At 52.9% G+C, this 21,911-nt stretch overlaps 3 protein-coding genes across 3 annotated transcripts in view; all 3 read left to right on the top strand.

Annotated features, from left to right (window-relative positions):
- Ccnf (cyclin F) overlaps window positions 1–4,432 on the top strand; it is a 28,278-nt gene extending 23,846 nt beyond the window's left edge. Inside the window, exons 14-17 of the mRNA XM_027424905.2 lie at window positions 470–569; window positions 650–777; window positions 1,946–2,115; window positions 2,658–4,432. Of these exons, the coding sequence (XP_027280706.1) occupies window positions 470–569; window positions 650–777; window positions 1,946–2,115; window positions 2,658–3,103 (844 nt within the window). The 3' untranslated portion in view covers window positions 3,104–4,432. The remainder of the gene's footprint in view (window positions 1–469; window positions 570–649; window positions 778–1,945; window positions 2,116–2,657) is intronic.
- A 1,989-nt stretch (window positions 4,433–6,421) lies between these two features.
- On the top strand, window positions 6,422–10,912 carry Tedc2 (tubulin epsilon and delta complex 2). Its single transcript, XM_027424904.2, has 10 exons — window positions 6,422–6,576; window positions 6,653–6,751; window positions 6,957–7,015; window positions 7,121–7,532; window positions 7,943–7,996; window positions 8,815–8,908; window positions 9,067–9,178; window positions 9,290–9,391; window positions 9,722–9,912; window positions 10,248–10,912. The coding sequence occupies exons 1-10, from the start codon at window positions 6,527–6,529 to the stop codon at window positions 10,392–10,394; spliced, it is 1,320 nt and encodes a 439-aa protein (XP_027280705.1). The 5' UTR covers window positions 6,422–6,526; the 3' UTR covers window positions 10,395–10,912.
- A 7,225-nt stretch (window positions 10,913–18,137) lies between these two features.
- On the top strand, window positions 18,138–21,555 carry Ntn3 (netrin 3). The gene is made up of 6 exons (XM_027424901.2): window positions 18,138–19,160; window positions 19,232–19,420; window positions 19,507–19,656; window positions 19,786–19,836; window positions 19,949–20,023; window positions 20,294–21,555. Exons 1-6 carry the CDS (start codon window positions 18,233–18,235, stop codon window positions 20,641–20,643), a joined length of 1,743 nt encoding a protein of 580 aa, XP_027280702.1. The 5' UTR covers window positions 18,138–18,232; the 3' UTR covers window positions 20,644–21,555.
- Window positions 21,556–21,911: the final 356 nt, after the last annotated feature.

Genomic DNA, 21,911 nt, shown 5'->3' with positions numbered 1-21,911 from the left:
AAAAGAAAGAAAAGAAACCCCACTCTTCAGCCATCACTTACTATTTCCCAACTTCTTTGACCCCAGCATCCATTCATTGTTCTCCATGTGTGGCTTTGCCCATTCTAGACATTGCATGTGAGGTAGTCTCATGAATATGCCACTTTGTGAGTCTGGCTTCTCCCACTGAGCATCCTGTTTCAGGTTCATACTGCCTTTTGTGTCAGTGCTTGAGTGAGTGTCACTGTTTGAATAGACCTCTGTCTGTCTGACCATGTGAGTTGTTTCTACCTCTGACTGCAATAAACATTCTTGTGCAAGTTCTTTGGGTACTTGTTTCTCTTTCTCTTGGGAAACTAGCCAAGGAGCTGCCAGTCTTCACTGTGGTGTGTCCTCGTCAATGGGATTGCTGGTCCTGAAAGCTTGCTGTCCTCTCAGGTGGTAGAGTGAGACTAGTGAGGTTCATATATCAACCTCTGTCTGTTTGCAGTTTCCATGATGATGCACCCAAGGACTACAGACAAGTGTCTCTGACCGCTGTGAAGCAGCGCTTTGAGGATAAGTGCTATGACGAGATCAGCCAGGAAGAGGTATGTTCTCCTTTGCCTCTTAGGCTCCTGGTGGAATTCCCTGAGTAGGTTTGGGGTTCTTCACTCTGGCCTCCTTGTAGGTGCTGAGCTATGCAGAATTGTGCACTGCACTAGGAGTGAAACAGGAGAGCCCAGAGCCCTCATCTTTCCCGAGCACAGGGGAAATCCACACCTTCCTCAGCTCACCGTCTGGGAGGAGAAACAAACGGTAAGTCTGTACCGTCCATCTGCAGTCATACCATGGCATGCTCTCTTGTGTGTCAGGTCTTCTGAGTTTCCTCCTTGACATTGCAATCATTTTTATACGTGTCCTAAGTTTGTGCCAAGGAACAGCAGATCCCAAGTTTAACCCAGGGGTTTCAGAAGTCACTGTCTTGTTTTGTGCCTGCTCCCTGTGAGGGAAGATGGTCCTGCACACGGTAGATCCTGTTCAGGTTCTTTCCTCGTCTACACCATCATTCACCTTGTCTCTGCTGCTCCATTATATGGCACACTGGGAGCTGGGTTTAATCTGAATAATGTCTTTGTTGCCACCCCCTTGTCTCCTCCCTTTGCTATGTATACTATCTATCCCCATCACACACACTGGCAAGTGACTACACCTCCTAGAATAACTCTACCTCACCCACTGAACTGTTTGTTAATCCTGAAAAGCCCAGGGGGCAGGTTCCCTCTGCCCTGTCTTTGTGACTCTTCAGCACCCTGTGTGCTCCTGTGCTCCTGGATGGTATCATCTGAGCCATGAGTGTTCTGTGGTGCGAGGAGACCCTGGCTTCAGACTCTAGCCTCTTGGGAGCTGAGAAGACAGCAATGTCAGGGGTTGACCTCCTTTCAAGCTTGGCACAAAAGAAACACCACAGCATCTCCCTCCATGTGGAATGAGGGAGACATGGGTCCTCCTGAGAGGGCCACTGTGTACATTTTATTCTGCATTAGGGACTCTTCTCTATCCAGGAACAGTTACCCTTGGGGAAATCTTAGGCAGACACCTGTACCTTCCAGGGGTGAGTCACTGGCTCCTCTAAAGACAGACTGCTCTGTGCAGACAGGCCCAGCATTGCCCCTATTTGGTGCATCTAGTACCCTCCAGAGTGGTAGGGTCTTCTGTCCAGTTACCAGAGAGGCCTTGGGCCCCAGGCTGACCAAAATAAGCCAGAATTCACTCCTAGACTGGGGCCTAGTTCTTGCCCAGTTCTTCATCCAATTAATTCCCTGCCCTGGAGGGCTCAGACCTACTCTAGCTTCATGGGTGTTTTCCAGAACACAAGGTGAGGACAAGGGGCATATAGGCACTAAGGCAGATGAGAAGGATCAGGTTGGCTCCATAGATGCTGCCACTTCTGACCAGATCTTCCTGGACTCTCCTTACTTTGCAGGAAGCGGGAGAACAGCCTTCAAGAGGACAGGGGCAGCTTTGTCACCACGCCCACAGCAGAGCTGTCTAGCCAGGAGGAGACACTGCTGGGCAGCCTGCTGGATTGGAGCCTGGACTGCTGCTCTGGCTATGAAGGAGACCAGGAGAGTGAAGGAGAGAAGGAGGGTGACGGTGAGTGGTGATGGAGGGATGGATTGTGCAGATGGCATGTGATCTGAGGGCCACCTGGCATTGTGCTGAGGAGAGAAGCATATGAACATCACACCCTGGGGTTAAGGGTTTTTACCACCCCACAGAGGGAGAGGATGTAGTCTAAGCCTGTAACCATCTCTGGCTGGGTCATTTCTGGTTGAAGGGCCTTACTTAAACAAACCCGTCTGGAGTTCTGGTTTATAGAACACTTGCCATGTGTGTGCGTGTAAACTGCAGGAGATTCTGTCCCTCGTTTTCTGGCCAGGAGGACTGACTTAGACACGTTTCGGCTGCTTTTCCAATTGCTTGCTTTTGTGACTGCGCAGAGTAAGCCATTTAGGTGACCAGCCACCTTCTGCTGCACTTAGCGTTGTTGGGGCAATCCTCCCAGCTTGAGAGAAGCAAGGTCACTCATGGCTCTCACCTAAGTAATAGCCGGGGCCACCCAGTCCTGAGCAGGTGTAGGGTCACTTCTGATAACTTGAGCTGTATCATAAAGACCCTCCCCCCAAATTTTTCAGTCACAGCTCCCAGTGGACTCCTTGATGTCACTGTGGTCTACATGAACCCAGAACAGCACTGCTGCCAAGAGTCCAGTGATGAGGAGGCCTGGCCAGAGGACAAGGGCCACCAAGCGGCACATCCAACCCCAGCTCTCAGGCCCCTTCTCTGCAACAGGGGAGATCTGGGCAAGGACATCACGACCTCTGGATACTCTTCCGTCAGCAGCTTGAGTCCCATAAGCTCCCTGGATGGTGGCATGAGGGGCTCTCCCCGATCTACCTCAGTGCTGTCTGTGGGCAGCTACTCAAACACAAAGCCTTGCCACCATCAGGCCAAGAAGTCATGTTTACAGTGTCGCCCTCCAAATCCCCCAGAGAGCGGTGTTCACCAGCAACGGGTAAAGCGCCAAAACCTGTCAGTGCACAGTGACGAGGACACGAACTTAGGCTTCCTGAAGCTCTGAGTACGTTAGTGTTGGCCATGGTGAAATGTTTACTGTTTACTGGGGAGGTCTGCTGTTTCTCTAGGACATTGCAGGCAGGTGCTATATAGACCCCAGAAGGGGAGTTCAGTGTGAGCCCCTAGAACATCAGTGAAAGGCTCAGCCTCTTGTGGTCAACAGCCTCACAGCAGTCATGCCACACCCGTGGAACCCATCTCTACCCTTCTGTGTCCTGCTGGCTCTGGGAGCATGAGCCTCTGTGTTGGCATTCACAGTCACAGGCCAGGAGCTGACAGCTTCCTTGGAATACTAGTGCCTAACACAGTTAACCCCCTGCTGCATGTCTTGTTTTAGGTCAGTAGGGAAGTCTCATCTGAACACATCACTGCCCCCTTCAACCTAGGAAGCCTGTGTCCCTGCTCATCAGTGTTGCCTACAGCCTCATAGTCAGCTGTGAGGACCTTGAAGCTGAGGCTAAAGGTTCCTCTCTCTCTGGCACTTTGAGCTCACTTTCAAAATCTGTCCTCTCAGAGTGGTTTGTCTGTGTCCCATTGTATCCATGTGGCCATCTTTCTGCACTGAACTTCTAGGCCATTATTCCCCCATCTTTATTTCTAGGTTTCTTCTAATGAAAGGGGGGGAACATTTGAAATAGAGGATATCAAATAAAAAGATAACAGATTTCCAACATTGCTGAGCTTCAAATGAAAAAAGATCTAGTTGCCTTTGGTGGCTCATCATGGCAATGTCAGCTGCCAGAAGTATGTGGGGACATACCAGAAGCCCCAGGTCAGTCTGGGCTGGGCTGTCTGGCCTCAGAAAAAGGAAACTGATAGCAGCCTCTCGGTTCTATTCTTGTGTTCTTTCCTTATGAAAAATGAACCTTTGTAGAGGATAGCCATAAACAATCATTTGTAATAATGAAATTAACAAAAACGCTGGATTCCACCAGAAGAAAGCAGGTCACCAGACTCACCGGGTTCATGGCTGGATTCCTCTGGAAGAAGAAAGCAGATTACCAGCCCTTTTGTGCTGGCCGGAGACTTCGAGAGTCTACTTCGTGTGGAAGGCCTTGGGTCTGAAGCAGCAGGCCTACCACCTGAGGAGTGCTGAAGGCAGAGCAGACACACTGACCCGACATGTATAACTTCTGTCTCCTTTAACAGAATTCTGACCACTCTGGTTAGTACACATTGGTGTAAGGAGAGCCCAAGCACTTGGATTGTAGTCCTACACGATTGTGTTCACCTGGGCACGTGTGAGCATGTTTCCTCAGCTGTGAGAAGGGACAGTAATACCTACCTCACAGCAACGTTGTGAGGATTAAATGTGAAGAGATTCATGACATGAGCGATTTGCATTCCCATAACTGCCTCCCACCTTGTCCATGATAACCCTGGTCAAAATCCCAGCTCACTGGGGCTGCAGAGTTGGTTCTCTCTAAGAGCACCTGTTACTCATGGAGAGGACCTGGTTTTGGTTCCCAGCACCCACGTGGTGGTTCACAACCACCATAAATTCCAGTCCAGGGTATCTGACCTCTGCAGCAACATTTGTACACATACATACTGACCACACACATAAAATCAATCTAAGGATTTTTAAAATCTCCACTCACTACCATGAACCTGTAGGGGCACACTCCTGGCCACTTCCGATTTTATGAGGTCTTACTCTACACAAGTCAAGTTTTCTGGGCTGCTAGAGTCCAGTTGGAAGTAGCCATGCCTGTACCTAGTCTCTTAACCCTTTGCTTGACATACAGGGCTCACAATTTCATTTTGTTCCCTGTACCTTCACACCTAAGCAACTATAGTTGCCTTACCTCTTGGATTAGTCGTTTTATTAACTCCAGGCACTATTCCTGACCTCACTTCTTCCAGCAACCAACCACATTTTAAACTTCAGAAACAAATCTAAAAGCTACTTCTAGAGGCATACTTCTACAATTTTAGCACTTAAGAGATAGAAGAAGGGGACTGGGCAGGTGGCTCATTGATTAGGAGCATCTGCTGGTCTTCCAGAAGGACCTGGATTCAAATTCCCACACCCACATGGTGGCTCTTAACTATCCACGACTCTAGTTCCAGGAGATCCAATTCCCTCTTCTGGGCTCCATGGGCACTAGGCGTGCAGACTGTACACATACACATAAAAAGTGTTTGTTTCTCAAAACAGGCTTTCTCTGTAACAGCTCTGGCTGACCTGGAAATCATAGAGATCCACCCACCTCTGCCTCTGCCTCCCAAATGCTGGGATTAAAGGCATTCACCACCACTACCTGGCTGATAAAAAGTTGTTTAGTTTAAAAAAAAGAAAAGTGAGGTGAAGACAGGAAGATCATGAGTTCAAGGTCTTCCTCAGCTAGTAAACTCAAGGCCAGTTTAGGCTACATGAGATCCTGCTTCACATAGATTCTGCCTTAATTGAGGATATATATATTCTCAAATATATATATATGATATAATATATATATCTCATATATATATATATATATATATATTTGAGAATATAAAGAAATTAGCAAGATTTGGGAGACAGGCAGATCTCTGTAATTTCAAGACCAGCCTAGTGTACATAGCGAGCTTTCAAATGAAATGCACTAATGGAGTAGACGGCACTGAATAGGTTTATGAAACATTAAGTGAGCCAGGCGGTAGTGACCTTTAATCCCAGCACTCTCAGGAGGCAGGCAGGTCTCTGTGAGTTCGAGGCCAGCCTGGTCTACAGAGCAGGCTCCAAAGCCACAGAGAAACCCTGCCTCAAAAAACTGGAAAAGAAAAACACTAACTGAAAGTTGACCTGACTGGGCAAAGACCATTGCTGGGCCTTAGCTGTACGGATGGTCTGCCACCTGCTGTTCCTAACCACCTCCACCAATATCTGGGCCTCAGCCTCCCCTCCTAGTAACTGTCACTCATCTGACCCTTTCGCAGCCTACCATGACTTAGGCCAGATTGGCCGACCCATCTAGATGTCAAATGTTCCAGACTTCCCGGGCTTCGTTGCTCTCTGTTCTGGCACCTATCTGAAATTCATTCCCATGCTTCCTTTCCCCTGGCCCATTTCTAAAACATCATCTTTCTTCCATATGCTTGACTGCTAAGTGACCCTGGGGTCAGCAAGCCAGTTTAACCTTTGCTTTCAATGTATGTGCGACAAAAACTGGTTAAGACAGAAAACCAAACATTAGAGAGTCATGGATATCCTACCAGAAGAGCATTATCTGGTTACCCAAACCGGAAGCGAGCTAGTCTTATCTACCCTGGCGTGGTTATCCAGAGCCCAACAGAGCCTCGGAGGCGGGATTAGGGCGGAGCCTGGTTAATTTGGTGGATTCGCACTAAGCAGCAGGTCTTGATCGCTTCGCTCAGGATTGGGTAGCCTAGCCGGAAGTGGGCGGATTTCTACCCGGAAGGTGCGGACTCCGTGGTGGCGGCAAAAATGCTTGGAGCTAAAGTAGACTGCCTACTACCCACGGACTGCGCGCGCCGGTGGGTCTCGTGCGGCCGGAGGGAATGGGGCGGGCGGGCGCGGGGTTCCGAGGCTCTCATAGGTGCTTGTCCTCAGGCTAGTGGCGGAGATGCAGGGCGCCCTGGACGCCTGCGCTCATCGGCAGCGGCAGTTGGAGCGGAGCCTGCGCGTTTCCAGGAGGCTGCTGCAGGTCTGGTACGCGGACCTTGGGACTTCCTGGCCAGGCTCTCCTCGGACCCTTTATGCAGAGCCCCGGGGACTGGGAGACCAAGTCAACTGCCCACTTAGGAGGCCGGTTGCCATTGCTATCCCTCTCCCTTATCCTGCAGGGTCTGGGGCTGAGAATCTGCTTAGGGGAAAGGTCTGTTTGGGCTATGCCATGGCTGCCCTGTCCTTGCAGGGAACCAGCCAGAACCCCAGCTCCGGAGCCAGAAACCAAGGAAGAGGCCGCAACTCCAGGTAAATCTCAACTGCTTTTTCTGCGTGCTGCCCCCTGGCTTTTCTCTGGCATGTTGACATGGGGGACAATGTAAAGGAACTTTACATGGTACTTGACTTTCATAGCATGCACACCGAATGCTCAAGACCTCAAAGAGCTGGAGCTTCTGACCCAGGCACTGGAGAAGGCTGTACGAGTGAGGAAAGTCGTGTCTAAGGCTCGACAGAGAGACAGAACTCCCAGCCTGGCATCTGCATCTAATGCAGCCACTTCTGGTGCCACTGCCCCTGCGCATTCCCAGGCTCCCAGCCAGGCTAGCAGCCTTGCATCAGGTGCAAGATCCACCAAGGGTGTACAACGGGCCACAGTACCTTCCCGGAGTGCAGATCCAGAGTGCAGACGTCGGTCAAGGGGAGATAGGACCCAAGAGAGAACAGAAGCCCAAGTTACCGGGTCTGGACCAGGCCTCAGGGGCCAACAAATGGCCCCGGGAGCTGTTCCTCCTTCCACAGAACTCTTCACACTAAAAGAGAAGGGGTAAGTGTCCCAGACTTCCCTGGAGAAACTGCCTTCTCTATCTGTTCAGATTTTAGCAGGGCATCGAGCTATACCGCCCTTAAGGGTCATGCAGTGCAGCAGGCAGAGTAGAACAGCTGGTCGGGTTGGGATGGCATCAGGCTTGTCATTCTGGAGCCTGACAGACCCTGGGCTTTAGATGGCCTCTGCAGGGCTTGGGATGTGCTCTTGGTGCGGGATGCCCTGTCTTCTCTCTGGACTGGGCCATTACTCATGCTACTCCAGAAGCCATTTTCAAGATGTTTGTCTGACAATTAGACTGTTAAGGAGAGGGGTTGAGGAGATTCACCCTAATTGGTTCTGAGCCAAGAGTAAGAATGACAGCCTAGAATGAGAATAGGCTGCTCTGAACATTGGCTTCTCTCTGACAGGACCCTGCTGCAACTACCTGTGGCCTTCAGGAAAGCAGCTTCCCAGAATTCTCGGTGAGGCTGAGTGGGCACTGAGAGACAGGGAAAACACCACTAATGTTGAGACTTGCAAACAAAACCCACCATCAGGTCTCTCTGCTTTTGCTGTATCAGGTCCCTGTGTGTGTGGAGAATCTGCTTCATTTGAGCTGTTCATCTCAGGCACAGTGGCTTTACAGTTCCCAGTTCAACCGCTCATGGTTGGTTCGTTTTGGGTTTTCAAGACAGTTTCTCTGTGTAGCCCTGGCTATCCTGGAACTCCTTCTGTAGATCAGACTGGCCTTAAACTCACAGAGATCCACCTGCCTCTGCCTCCCAAGTGCTGGGATTAAAGGCGTGTGTCACTACTGCCCAGCTTTGTGTGTGTGTGTGTGTGTGTGTGTGTGTGTGTGTGTGTGTGTGTGTTTCTATGGGTATACTACCAGGAGAGGGTGTTAGATCTAAAGTACAGACAGTTATGAGCTGCCTGAAGTGAGTGCTGGGAAGCAAACTCTTGTCCTCTATAATAGAGAACCAAGTGCTCTTAACCAACCACTGAGTCATTCATCTCTCCAGCCTATGACAATTAATTTTAAGGGGTGAGCATGACACCTGGTCTCGAATTTCTGGACTGTCTTCCTTCTGGAAGGACAGTAATAGGCCCTGTTTCATATTGGTGCTGTGAGGGTCAGGTAAGGTGGCACCTCGCCGGTATTTGCACTGTGCCTGACACAGATCTACCCTGCCCAGGGATATATGGCCCTGTCCATCACTTCCCCTACCTCTTAAGGTCCACTCTTGTTAGTTAAAATAACCTTGTCTCTCCTCCGGGACTGCCTTTGTATCTGTTCCAGTCTGTGGGCACAGCTCAGTTCTATACAAGCCAGTGACTCCACAGATGTCACCAGAGCTGCCAAAACTGAGTTCCTCCACAAACTCCAGATGGCTGTATCCTTCTGGCTGAAAAGAACTGGGGTTTTCTAGCTCTAACTCTGGTGGGTTTGGGAAAGGGCCATTGTGGCATGGCAGTGGTATCTCTTCAAACTCATCTTTGGTGGGAGGATAGGGTCTCTGGCCACAGAACAGTTTCCCTGACTAGTATGTAGTCAGGATCATCTAGCCACAGGCCCAGTGCTGCAGAAGTGGAGGCACACGTCCAGAGCCTGAGGAAGGCCCGTACCCTGCTGAGACTTCATATGCAGAAGGAGCTTTCAACAGGTCAGTTATCCTGATTGGAACTTGGGTGGAGGGTGGAAGGCATGGATGGTAGGGGCGGCGGGGAGGTTGGGGACCATCACGGACTCCACTTACCCTCTTTAACTCCTGTAGCCCCCACTGACTGGATGCAGGAGTACCGAGGCCTACTCATCCTAGAAGGACTGCAGACCATTGTTGGACAGTGTCTACACAGGGTGCAGGTGCTACAAGCAGGTGAGGTTCTACTCCACCACTGCCTGTGCTAAGGTCTAAACTAGGGTCAGGGTACTTTAAACTGCCTTGCCTGGGAGTAAAGAGTCACCAACCAGGGACCAGAGGTAGGCAAACCCCTCATACCAAACATACCATAGCCTGCCACACACTAGGTTGTTTTGTTTTCTGTTTTTTTTCTGTTTTGTTTGATTTTTTGTTGTTGTTGTTTTGGTTGTTTTTGTTTTTCTTGAGACAAGGTTTCTCTCTGTAGCCCAGGCTGTCATGGAACTCACTCTGTAGACTAGGGTAATGGCTGCCACTCCATGAGACTATAATGGGTTGTTCTCATAGCTGTGACAGAACAATTGCCAGGACTACACCTTGTGGAGAAGCCCACTCAGGCCTCATCACTTGGTGGAGGAGAGATGGACACTTCCTGGAGCCCTGAGCTCCTTCTCTACTCTAGCACCGAGGAGCTGCAGACTTTGGCAACCTTGAAGCTTCGAGTGGCCATGCTAGACCAGCAGATCCATCTAGAAAAGGTACTTCCAGAGCAGGAGGTGGTGATGTATACCTGGGTTCCAAGGAGATGTATACCTGGGTTCCAAGGAGCCAATGACCTCACTGAGGCTGGCACTTGAGCCCCTGAGGATCAGTCTCAAGAGAAGGACCTGGGATAGGCTGTGACTCTGAGCCTCTGGGCCCAATGTGATCTGGGTCGTTTTCCAGTACATTGCCTGCCCAGGATGCGTAGAAAGAATCTCAGAAAGGAAGACTGGAGAATGGAAGCTTGTCCCAGGATTGCCCACATGGGGAGCCCTGGGCTAGCTCCCCGGGATAGGGTCCACTGAGGCCTTGACCCTTTACTGTTCCCCAGGTTCTGATGGCTGAACTCTTCCCTCTGATAAACACCCAGGAGGCAGGAGGGTCACCTCAGCTGGCGCTGTGTCGGGCTGCGTACAGTCTGCTCTGTGAAGGGGGTGAGCAATTCCTCACAGTCCTTCGAGATGACCCCACTGACTAAGAAGGCTGGGCAGACAAGCTTCTCTGGTAGAGTCTCCTCCTCTCATGTGGAGAATAATGAACAGGGATTGAGGAAAAGTTTCCTGTTGGAGGCACTAAGAGCAGAGAGATACCTGTAACTTCACTGGGAAAGCTGGGTGGTCAAAGTGAGGCGGTCAGGGTGCTCCCTTGGCTCCGCTTAGCCACCAGACTTCTGATCAGGGCTCAGCTTTCTGCCTTCCTGGGGAAGCCCTTCTTAGCTACCTCTACTTTCTTTCACTGTAGGTCCACAAACTACTTGTATGATACTAGAGCTGTTTCAGGAAGTGTGTATATTTATATTATATCAAAGTAGGGCTTGGTAAGGAGCTTTTCATATTCGTTTCTTTATGGTTTTAAGGACTTTTATCAATTGAGGGGCTTGGTACACACCTGTAATCCCACTACTGGGGAGGCTGAGGCAAGAGGATCTTAAGTCTAAGGCCAGCCTGAAACCCTGCCTAAATAAAATAAATAAAGGGAAGAATATATCAAGTAGAATTTTCAAAAACATGACTGTCTCTTCTGTATAAGGAATGGGGAAACTATTAGCATGTGCTCCCTGGGACCCCGAAGTCTCTTCCCCATGTGCACAAGTGCTGTTCTGAGCCTATCAAACACAGATAGCCATAAGCTACATCAGAACAGGCCTGACTCTACCCACAGCCAACTCAGCCAGTTCCGCCCCCACTGTCACCTGGTACCAGTTTTGTAGCAGCCTATGGTGTCACTACTTCCTATTGAGAACCCCCACTTGTGGCATTGTTACCTCACAGGCTTCACCCACTATTGTAAGGGATTGTCACTTCCCTAGGAAGATAAGAAAGGGCAGGGGTCAGGGTCTTAGCCTCTACAGTCTGGACTTGGGGTTACATCATGAATTTCTTGCTTGGGACTTCCTGCAAGATTCTTAAGGACTTCCAGCCTCAGTTCCCCAGGTTTTATTTTAATTTTTAATTATTTTTATGATTTATTTATTATGTATACAACATTCTGCTTCCATGTATATCTGCACACCAGAAGAGGGCACCAAATCTCATTACGGATGGTTGTGAGCCACCATGTGGTTGCTGGAATTGAACTCAGGACCTCTGGAAGAGCAGTCGGTGCTCTTAACCTCTGAGCCATCTCTCCAGCCCAGTTCCCCAGGTCTTAAAAAGTTCTTTATTTTGGGTGCTGGAGAGGTAGCTCAGTGGTTAAGAGCACCTACATTATGGCTCACAGCTGCCTGTAACTCCAGTTCCAAGGGATCCAGTGGCCACAGTAAATACTGCACACATATGGTGCACATACATACATGCAGGCAATGTATGTGTAAAATAATAAATTTAAATATATTTTATGTATATGTGGGTGCCTGTATGTATAAATGTGCACCTTGTGTGTATCTGATGCCTGCAAAGGCCAGAAGGCTTCAGATCCCCTGGACTGTAGTTATAATTGGTTATGGGCTGCCACATGGATATTGGAGATCAAACCTGGATCCCTTTGTACAGGGTATCAAGTGCTTTTAACTCCTGAGCTATCTTTCCAGCCCCTAGACTTTTTTTTTTTTAATTTAACATGATTTCTTTATTGAATCTTTGGGACTTTCACATTATGCAACATAATTCCACTCATTTCCCAATCCCCCTGAATTGCAACCCCCAAACAATTTAAAAAAAAAAAATCAAACAAAAAGAACAACAAATCAAAAAGAAACCCTTTCATTCCTCCATCATTCCCACCTCTCTAACACCATCCTGGTGGCATTGAGAGCTGAGATGTGTCCCATAGTATACCCTTTTGTCCCATCAGCTCTACTTGCAAATGTTCATTGCAATGAGTGACTGGTCCAGTTCAAGGCCTCCGGTTTTTGCTACACCATCATCTGGTACACTGATCCTCACCGAAACTCCTCTCAGATATCCCAATGCTTCCACGAGTCATGGAGATCCTCCGGTGGTTGTTCCACAGGACCAGTCCCTTCACTAGCTCCAGCAAGACATAGATAGGGTAGATATTAGCATAGGCCAACCCCAGGTCCAGATGTGGGCCTGGGTGGTAGTTGAGCTGGTTAGTCTTGGCCACTGGGGCTGTACCCATCAGGCAAAGGCCTGAGTCAGCTCCCCTATACCCTTGCCAGCAAGGTCAGCTCTCACCCTCCCATGGTGAGGGGTGGGACCATCTCTCCTGAGATGTGGGGGAACACCTCTCTTGCTATAGCATCTAGTGAAGGAAGGGCAGGGCTGGTTTAGCTTGGCCCTCTGATTCCATCACACGGTTCCTATGGCCGCCTGAGGCAACATGGGCCACAGACCCCACTGCAGCAGGACGACCAGCCCAGACATGGCCTTGGCAGCAGCTTGGGCTAGCTCCAGGTGGAAGCAAGGGCCACTCAGATCAGGATGGCTCTGGTGGCAGCATGTTCCTGGGACACCAGAGTCACAGGTTGCTGTCCAAGGCTCCTGTTATTGTTGAAGGCCACATGGATGACCAAGATCTGAGGCATTGTAAGTGCCTGAGGGCTATGCTGTCACTGGGGCCATGCCAATCTGAGTGGCCTTTACTGCCACATGGGGCAATGATGACATCCAGACCCAGCTGCTGCCCAGGACCGTGTCTGGGTCCATGATCCTACCACAGCCAGGGTCTGTACTGCCACCAAAGGTTACACAGAAGCCTGGAGTCAGGCTAAAAACCTGTGTTTGTTTTGTTTTGTTTTTAAGACTATTTTTAGCTGGTCATTGTGGCTTATGCATTTAACCCCAGTATTCAGGAAGCTGAGGCAGGTATATCTCTGAGTTTGAGGCCAGCCTGGTCTATATATTAAGATCCTGATTATTTATTTATTTATTTATTTTGGTTTTTCGAGGCAGGGTTTCACTGTGGCTTTGGAGATTGTCCTGGAACTAGCTCTTGTAGACCAGGCTGGTCTCGAACTCACAGAGATCCACCTGCCTCTGCCTCCCGAGTGCTGGGATTAAAGGCTTGTTCCACCACTGCCTGGCTGATTTTAAGTATATTTTAAGAGCACTTAACACATCCCAAGAATTTCTTTGAGCTGGCCACAGTGTCACCAAACTAGGGAGAGGACAGGGACCTTCCACAAGGGAAAAATGGCCTCTGTCACAGGGATCACTGTCCCTACAGGGGGCCTGATAGGAAGTGTGCACAGAGGTAAAACCAAGTCTGTGGAAAGCCAGGGAAAGTCTGTAGGTAACTAGTATGGACTGGGTAATGGTTAAGCAGCTTGGTCAGTCCAGCCAACCAAAATCAGTCAAGACAGTGTGGGTTGATGGCTTCAAGGGAATGAGAGACAGGAGAACATGAAAAACTATGGCCTTCATTGGACCGAGAAGTGTCTCCTGGATCAGAACCCAGGTATCTTTGAGCCAAGAGAGGAGGCTGCTCTACCCTGTAAGACTAGCACCCAGCCCTAGGAGAATGCCACTGACTTGAACCATCCATTTAACTAACCAATCCCTTTTTGGTCACTCCACTGGTACCTGGAAAGCTTATGTGCAAGTGTTCTGATCCAGAGGAGGCCTTAACCCTGCCAATCTGTCGTTTCCCACCCCAGGACTCCTTTCCATAACAGGCTACCCAGAATTAGTCCACTGATTGGTTCACTTGGTTCCTATGTCTCAATGTCCTGCCTCGCATTGGACATAAATCCTAAGAAGGGAAGTACACTGTCCATCTCTGCTGCTGGCCAACCTCTGGGAAGCTGAGTAATCCTTTGACTTCATGACCATCCTACCTTGCCGCCAATTCTGGCCTTGGTAGTATCCAACTGATTGTTCTAGGTGCTCAAACCCTGAGAGGTACAGTGGGTGGAGTATTTGTGAAGGATTCTATGAAAATAGGGGAAGCACTTCAGATATTACACACGCCCACACCCACCCAATTTCTTGCCAACGCCAGGAGGAGGCAGTGGAGGCATCCTGGTGTCGTCACCACGTCAGGGACCAATTGGCTTTGACGTGGCAGACCAGGATGTAACCTAAGGCTGTAGTGGGCATTCTTACCATCTCCAATCCCATTCCCACCCCGGATCACGGCCACCTAGTCGGAAACATGAGAACACCAGAACCCTTGCCTGAGCCCACTCTGCCAGGCCTGGCGTCCCCAGACCCCCCTGGAGCTCTGCACACTCTTTTCTTGGCCACCGGCGGTGCAGGGGGCTCCTGGCCGCGCTGCGTCCTGCCCTTCGGCGCCCTGGCGGTGCTGGCTGGTGCAGCTGGCACGGGCATCACCTTCTCGCTGTGCGGGCCCTGCCTGGATCTAGCCCAGAGCATGTCGCTGGCTGCTCTTGGCGCGGGCCTCGGACTCCTGACCGCCACCTTTCTATGCTGGCGCACTCGGCGACGGCGGCGTGGAAGGGCTGGGTTTGTGGAGCAGCGAGAGCCTGGGCACCCTAAGCCTGTGTGCGGGGACACCGCCCAGTGAGGTCTGGGCGGGGAAGGTGCTGCATTTCAGTGTAGGCGGGACACAGAAGACCCCCTCCCTAACCTTTATTTCCAAACCTTCATGAAGTGGAGAGGGCTATGAGCCTTTGCCCTTCCTCCGCGCTCTCTGCCCTTCACCCTCACACCCTCCCTCCATCAACCCGTGCTTTTGAGCACCGAGAGCTGATTGCTGTGACAGAGCTGGGCTGACAATGTGGAGGGTGGGAGTTCACGAAAACGTCTGGGTGGCGCGGTGCAAGGAGTGTGAAGCTGCCTGCCTTCCTCACCATGTCTGGGCACATGGAGGCATAATAGGCACTCAATAAATATTTGTACAAGGCAAGAACAAGTGGGAGCAAGTGTCTGAAGGGGACAGTAGGTCCTGGGCTGGGCAGGGGGTTATTTGAGAGGTCAGCAGCTCCCTGCGGCCTGAAACTGTCAAACTCTATCATCCCCTGTCCCCTCAAAGCCAGCTGCTGTGACTGAATTGGGGTGAGTGTGTAGAGTTTGAGCATTTGCAGGTGTGAGGCAGGGACCTGGAACCTCTTTGTTACAGAAAGTGCTTGGAGGGGGTGGGGACCAGTAAGATGGGAGGCCTAAGAGGCCTCAGTCAGGGGCTGGGACAGGTGGCTGGGTCCACAGAGAGTTATAAGCCTCTCTTGGAGACTGGAGAAAGCTATCCCAATGCCCAGCACACCATCTGCAAAAGTAGCCCTGGGGCCACAGAGTATGTGCAGAGAGCAATTCTATAGAAGATATCTGAAGCCCACAGCCTCCTCCCTGAAGAGCTGATGATGCAATGCCATTTGAGCCCCTGTCCTGTCCCTCCCCATCCCCCTGGACCTGATCAAAGCTGAGTCCAACACCAGCTTCCACCAGCATCAGAATCTATCACATGTTCTGTAGACCCCAGCAGCCATAACTCACAGGGAGTTTGGGCTGGAGACAAGGCTTACTTCATTGTCAGGGTGAAAGGCTGTTGCCCTTGTGCTACCCCACAGTTGGCTGACAGTCTGGGGACTCGAGCAGGGGTCTTGAAGTTCAGAGGACAGCCTGGGTTTCCCCTGAGTCTTTTCTCAAGCATTTCTCCCATCCCTATGGGGGGGGGCGGGGCAGGAGTGTAGAAGAACCTAGAACAGTAGTTATCAACCCGTGGGTCTCGACCCATTTTAAGAGGCCACCTAAGACCATCAGAAAACACAGATTATTTACACTGAAATTCATAACCATAGCAAAATTAAAGTTATGAAATAGTAATGAAAATAATTTTACAGTGAGGGCAATCACCACAACATGAGGATCTGTATTAAAGGGTCGCAGCATTTGGAAGCTTGAGAACCACTGGTCTAGAAGGTGGTAGGACAGGGCTAATTCTGAACTTGATCTACCGAAGAGCATAGCTTCAGCCCATGACTCCTTGTTTAAAGGACACATTCTGGTTCACTGTAGGAAGCTGAAAGGTAGGTCTCTGTGGCTGTCCAGATGAAGAGAGAGACCAGTAGTCCTTCTCGACTATGTGTTCCTCCAGAACCCATTCCTGAATGTATGGACAGCAGGTCTGAGAAAGTGCTAGGGTCAGCACTTCGTTCTACAGGTCAAACCAAGTGTCCATCAACCTGTCTGTCATCCTGCTTCTTCTAGTGTCTGCCTTGGCTGCAACCTTGGTTTGTTTTGCAAGTGTTCCAGCGTCCTTGCTCTACTATGCCTTTCCTGAAAAGCAGAGTGGTTCTGTTTCTCTCCTTTTTTATTGTCAGGAACACTCAGTCCATGATGGTAGCTCTGAGTACACAAGCATCCCCATATGCAGACTGGCCTGTGGTTAGCCTCCCTTCTGAACGTAGGTCTTTGGGTGTCAGGACAGCCCCAAAGATGGGACAATATTCCTGCCCATTCTTCGTGGAGTCAACCCAGCTCTGCCTGGTCTGCCAAGGACAAGGGCAGTAAGAAAAGAGTCTTTGGTTCCACTTGGCAAGAACCTCGAAGCTATAGCTGCTGCTCATCTCCAACTTGCGCCCTGGCAACTCATATGGTGCACAGGCCTGTTTCCCTATCCAAATCTACTAGGACAGAGACTAATGGGTTCAGGGATTCTGACTCTGATTTATTTGTGACCAGTCCTTCTCTGTGTCAAACCCCACTCCTTACCTTCCCATAGGGGCCCTCAACAGGTGTCCAGACCCCGAATCTCAAGAGGCCATAAAATAGACGGTACCTCCCTACCCAGTTTCCAAACTTGCAAGTCCTTCTGGACAACGGGGCCATCATATTGACAACTATTCACCGAGACCCAGGAATGCTTTAGGTTAAGAGATTGGCCTGATTCCACTGAGGAACAGTGATCTCAGCACTTAGCAGAAGCCAGATGTTCCCTAGTTTAGGATGATATCTATTTGGCTCATCAAATCCTCCCAGCAACTCCACAAAGTAGGCATTTTGGTTGATGAGGAAACTGAGAAACTCAGTCCACACAGCCAAAAATCCAAACAGCTCGGATTTGAAATCAGACCTGCGTTCTTTCTGCTAGAACAGACTACTACCTTGGGGATACCTTACAAGTACGCCAGCCCCAACTGTGTTCCCCTACTCTGGGTAGCTTCCAAGTCTTCAAGCTTCAGACCTAAGGTTGTGCCTGCATGATGGGCCTCTGGGAGGACTGGCTCGGACCCCAGCCCTGCACGTGGCACCACCCCAGGAGCAGCCAAAGTCTGGCTTCAGGCCGAGGACCCTGCTGGGTGGTCCCTTACGGGCTGCAAGACTGAGCTGCCCCCCCTCCCGTCAGCGCATTCCTGGCTCTCCAGCCCCTCCCCCGGCTCTCGGGCCTCCCAGCCCCCTCCCGCGCTGGCCCAGCCTGTGTCTGAATCTGCTTCTGATTCTGGCTGTCGGGACAAGGCCCCCTCCCCTCCTTCCTTCCCGGCCCGAGCAGCTCCGCCCCCGGCTAGGACCAGGCTCGCGCCTGCTGAGCCCCCCACCCACTTCTGGCACAGCTCCTCCGCCCTTGCAGCAGCCAGGAGGCGGCAGCCCCGGAGCCCCAGGCCCCGCCCGCCCAGGGCCTTTCCCGGGAGGCCGGGAGACCTGCTCCTCCTGGCCCTCCGTGGGTGAGTGCTGGCGGCCGGCGGCGGGTGGGGCCTCCGCGGGCGGAGGCACCGGGAGCGGGGGCGACGCCTGTCAACGCTCCAGGCCTAGCAGGAGGACTAGCCAACATCCCTGCTGCTGTGTTCGGCCCCGGGCGTGCCCGTGGCTGCTCCCACTCCTGGGCCTGTGCTGGGGCCGCCCAGGGGCTCTACTACTTTGGCACTGCAGACCCGGCAGGCAGAGTCCCGGACTAGGCTCTCTCCTCGAGGGCACAATCGTTGGGCGGAAGCTGGCCGGTTGACCCACAGCGGCCACGGCCATGCCCACTTGGCCCTGGGGGCTGCTGCTGACCGCGGGCACGCTCACCGCTGCACTGAGCCCAGGGCTGCCGGCCACCGCCGACCCCTGCTATGATGAGGCGGGTGAGCCCCGCTGTTGTATTCCGGGCCTAGTGAATGCTGCTCTGGGCAGAGAGGTGCTGGCGTCCAGCACGTGCGGGAGGCCGGCCAATCGCGCCTGCGATTCTTCGGACCCGCAGCGGGCACACACTGCAGATCTCCTGACCTCTGCTCCGGGCACTGCAAGTCCTCTCTGTTGGCGCTCCGATTTGCTACAACGGGCACCCTACAACGTAACCCTCACGGTGGCCCTGGGGAAGGCTTTTGAGCTGGTCTTCGTGAGCCTGCGCTTCTGCTCAGCTCCCCCAACCTCCGTGGCCCTGCTTAAGTCGCAGGACCATGGCCGCAGCTGGGTCCCCCTGGGCTTCTTCTCCTCCAGCTGTAGCCTGGACTACGGCCGTCCGCCTGCTCCTGCTGATGGCCCTGCTGGTCCAGGGCCAGAAGCCCTCTGCTTCCCAGCCCCCCAGGTCCAGCCTGATGGTGGAGGCCTTCTGGCCTTCAGTGTGCAGGATGGCAGCCCACAGGGCCTGGATCTGGACAACAGTCCCGTGCTCCAAGATTGGGTGACTGCCACAGATATTCGCATATTACTCACAAGGCCTGCCATACTGGGGGACACCAGGGACCGGGAGGTCACAGTCCCTTACTCCTACTCAGCCACTGAGCTCCAGGTGGGAGGTCGATGCAAGTGCAATGGGCATGCCTCAAGGTGTCTGTTGGACAGCCATGGCCATCTGATCTGCGACTGCCAGCATGGTACAGAGGGCCCTGATTGTAGCCGCTGCAAGCCCTTCTACTGCGACAGGCCATGGCAGCGGGCTACAGGGCAGGAAGCCCACGCTTGCCTTGGTGAGGCCTTGGAGGGTAGCCTGGGGACTTCTGACCAGGCAGGGCTGCTCCTGACTGATGCCTCCCTGCAGCTTGCTCCTGCAACGGCCATGCCCGAAGATGCCGCTTCAACATGGAGCTGTACCGACTGTCCGGCCGCCGCAGTGGGGGTGTGTGCCTCAATTGCCGGCACAATACTGCTGGTCGACACTGCCACTACTGCCGGGAGGGCTTCTATCGTGACCCAGGCCGTGTCCTGAGTGACCGCCGTGCTTGCAGAGGTGAGCCTACCACCTGCATGCCTTCATGCTCTACTTCCCCAGAACCCTGATGCACTTCTGAACGAGCCCCTTGTTTCTGTCCTCAGCTTGTGATTGCCATCCAGTTGGTGCTGCTGGCAAAACCTGTAACCAAACCACAGGCCAGTGTCCCTGTAAGGATGGTGTTACTGGCCTCACCTGTAACCGATGTGCCCCAGGCTTCCAGCAGAGCCGTTCTCCTGTGGCGCCCTGTGTTAGTGAGTGACCCTGCCCTGTCTCAATCACTTCAGCCAAAGACATTAATTAGCTACTGTTGTCTGTCTGTCCCCCGAGACCTTCAGATACCCCTGCCACCCCATCATAGACTATTCTCCCACACTCTTTAGAGACTCCTGTCCCTGGACCCACTGAAGAAAGCAGTCCTGTGGAGCCACAGGGTGAGTGGACACCGGCCTCCCAGACTGGTATGACCTTGGAGAAGGGGGCTGTAGCTGAAGTAGACCAGTGTGGGGGAGTGGGACTCAGCTAGCCTCCACTCTTTCCCCCTAGACTGTGAGTCGCATTGTAGACCTGCGCGTGGCAGTTACCGAATCAGCCTGAAGAAGTTCTGCAAGAAGGACTATGGTAGGCTGCCTCACCCCAGCCCTTCCATCTCGCCCCCAACTCCTTTGAAAACCTTGACCCTTGGCTGAAATTCAAGCCTTATCCTCTCCTCGGGTCTCCCACTGATGCTGGCTCCGCCCACTCAGCAGCTATGTCTTCAATGTACCTCCCTCTAGTGGGTGGCCTCTTTATGTCCTTCCTTAGTCGGGTGGGCACTCTGTGCTTCTCCACACAGTCCCTTCCGGCCCTGCCCCGCCTGACCCGATCGCTTTCTCACACTCTCCTCCCCAGCCGTGCAGGTGTCAGTGGGTGCGCGCGGCGAGGCCCGCGGCGCGTGGACACGCTTTCCGGTAGCAGTGCTTGCTGTGTTCCGCAGCGGCGAGGAGCGCGCTCGGCGCGGGAGCAACGCGCTGTGGGTACCAACCCTAGACGCCGCCTGCGGTTGCCCGCGCCTCCTACCCGGCCGGCGTTACTTGCTGCTGGGGGGCGGGCCCGGGGCTGCAGCTGGAAGCACAGCGGGCCGGGGACCCGGACTTAGCGCTGCCCGTGGAAGCCTCGTGCTGCCTTGGAGGGATGCCTGGACTCGGCGCCTGCGGAGGTTGCAGAGGCGCGAGCGGCGGGGGCGCTGCGGGACCGCTTGAACCTGCGAGCCGGGCGTGGGCTGGGCGGGCACCGCTCTTATCACTGGGCGTGTTCATCAGTGCATTAGCCTGCTGGAAGTGTCACGTGCGTCGCCATCTAACTTCCCCCTTTCTCCCCATGCCCGCTTTTAACTTCTTTGGCGACACCCCACCTCCAACAGGGAGGAGTGTGAAGGCCCCTAAGAGCTACCTGGAGACTCCTAGGACAGTCACCCTCAGAGGACCCTGATCTCATCACCCTGGCTGCCTACTACAAGGGGTCTCCTGATATATCTTAAAGGTTGAAAACCACCCCACTCCCAGGGGATGCTAGGATCCTTCTGGGGTTTGAGCACATCCCACGGGTCACTGTGATTCATCAGCTCTCCGATGTTGTGATACACTAGAGTCCTCAGAACTCCCCAAAGCCACTGTTGCCACCATAGACGCCTGTACACCGCTGTGGGGGTCGTGGTCCAACTGCACAGCCAGGACAGTGACTTCTCCGCCTCCAACCGGGATCTGCAAATACTGCGGGCTCCTCCGGTGTAAGGATGGCTGCCTCTGTCCAACACCGTGGATCTTGTCCCCGTGTCCATTCTGGCCTGCCTCTGCCGGTTGCGTATTTGTGTCCCCATGCGCAGCTGCATCTCTGCCTGTTTCCCACCTCTTTCTTGTCCTGTTGTCCCCATCTCTGGATCCGTCCAGTTGTCACTCCCTGAAGCATCTCCTAATAGTCTTGGCCGCCAAGCTTCTTGGCACAAGTCCCGCCCCTAGCTAGGAGCCCTACACTATGTTCAAGACTGGACATCACGAACGGGTAGTTTGGGTCCACATGTAACCGGGTCAGACGGCGACTTCCACGGGCAGCCATCGGGGTTCCAGATGCCCAAGACTTGGCCTAACACCAGGCGCTAGAGTCCCCACCTCTTTTGACGAGCCCCTGCCCCTGAGCGCGGGAACCACTGTTTGGCTAGCGCATGCTCCGGACTTGGCCGCCGCCTGGGCGCAAGCGCGCATGCCCAGAGCCATCCGCGCCGAGACGCGGGGCGCTCGGGGTGGGCAGCCCGCAAGCGCGTGCTTGTGGGGCGGGGCCGCCTACGCGCGTGCGCAGAAAGGCTCGCGCGGTCCAGCGGAGAGCTGAAGGGAGCGGTGCGGTGCGGGGCGCCGAGGTGGGTGCGCGGCGGGGGCGTGGCGGCTGGACGCGGGGTGTGAGGGTATCGCAGTCATCTTGCGCTGATCGGCGGCACGGACGAACTGAGAGAGGAGACACGGGCGGTGCTTAGTGT

Source organism: Cricetulus griseus, chromosome 7 (genome assembly GCF_003668045.3).
Source record: "Cricetulus griseus strain 17A/GY chromosome 7, alternate assembly CriGri-PICRH-1.0, whole genome shotgun sequence".
In the NCBI taxonomy this organism is placed as follows: Eukaryota; Metazoa; Chordata; class Mammalia; order Rodentia; family Cricetidae; genus Cricetulus; species Cricetulus griseus.
This window is presented reverse-complemented; position numbering and strand designations above follow the sequence as displayed.

Bases quoted from the DNA above. Each gene is read 5' to 3' on its own strand.
- Ntn3 (XM_027424901.2), top strand. From the start codon at position 18,233: ATGCCCACTTGGCCCTGGGGGCTGCTGCTGACCGCGGGCACGCTCACC. The intron at 19,657-19,785 runs GTGAGTGACCCT...CACACTCTTTAG, and splicing joins TCCTGTGGCGCCCTGTGTTA to AGACTCCTGTCCCTGGACCC. The intron at 19,837-19,948 runs GTGAGTGGACAC...CTTTCCCCCTAG, and splicing joins CAGTCCTGTGGAGCCACAGG to ACTGTGAGTCGCATTGTAGA.
- Tedc2 (XM_027424904.2), top strand. From the start codon at position 6,527: ATGCTTGGAGCTAAAGTAGACTGCCTACTACCCACGGACTGCGCGCGC. The intron at 7,997-8,814 runs GTGAGGCTGAGT...TATCTGTTCCAG, and splicing joins GCAGCTTCCCAGAATTCTCG to TCTGTGGGCACAGCTCAGTT. The intron at 9,913-10,247 runs GTACTTCCAGAG...ACTGTTCCCCAG, and splicing joins AGCAGATCCATCTAGAAAAG to GTTCTGATGGCTGAACTCTT.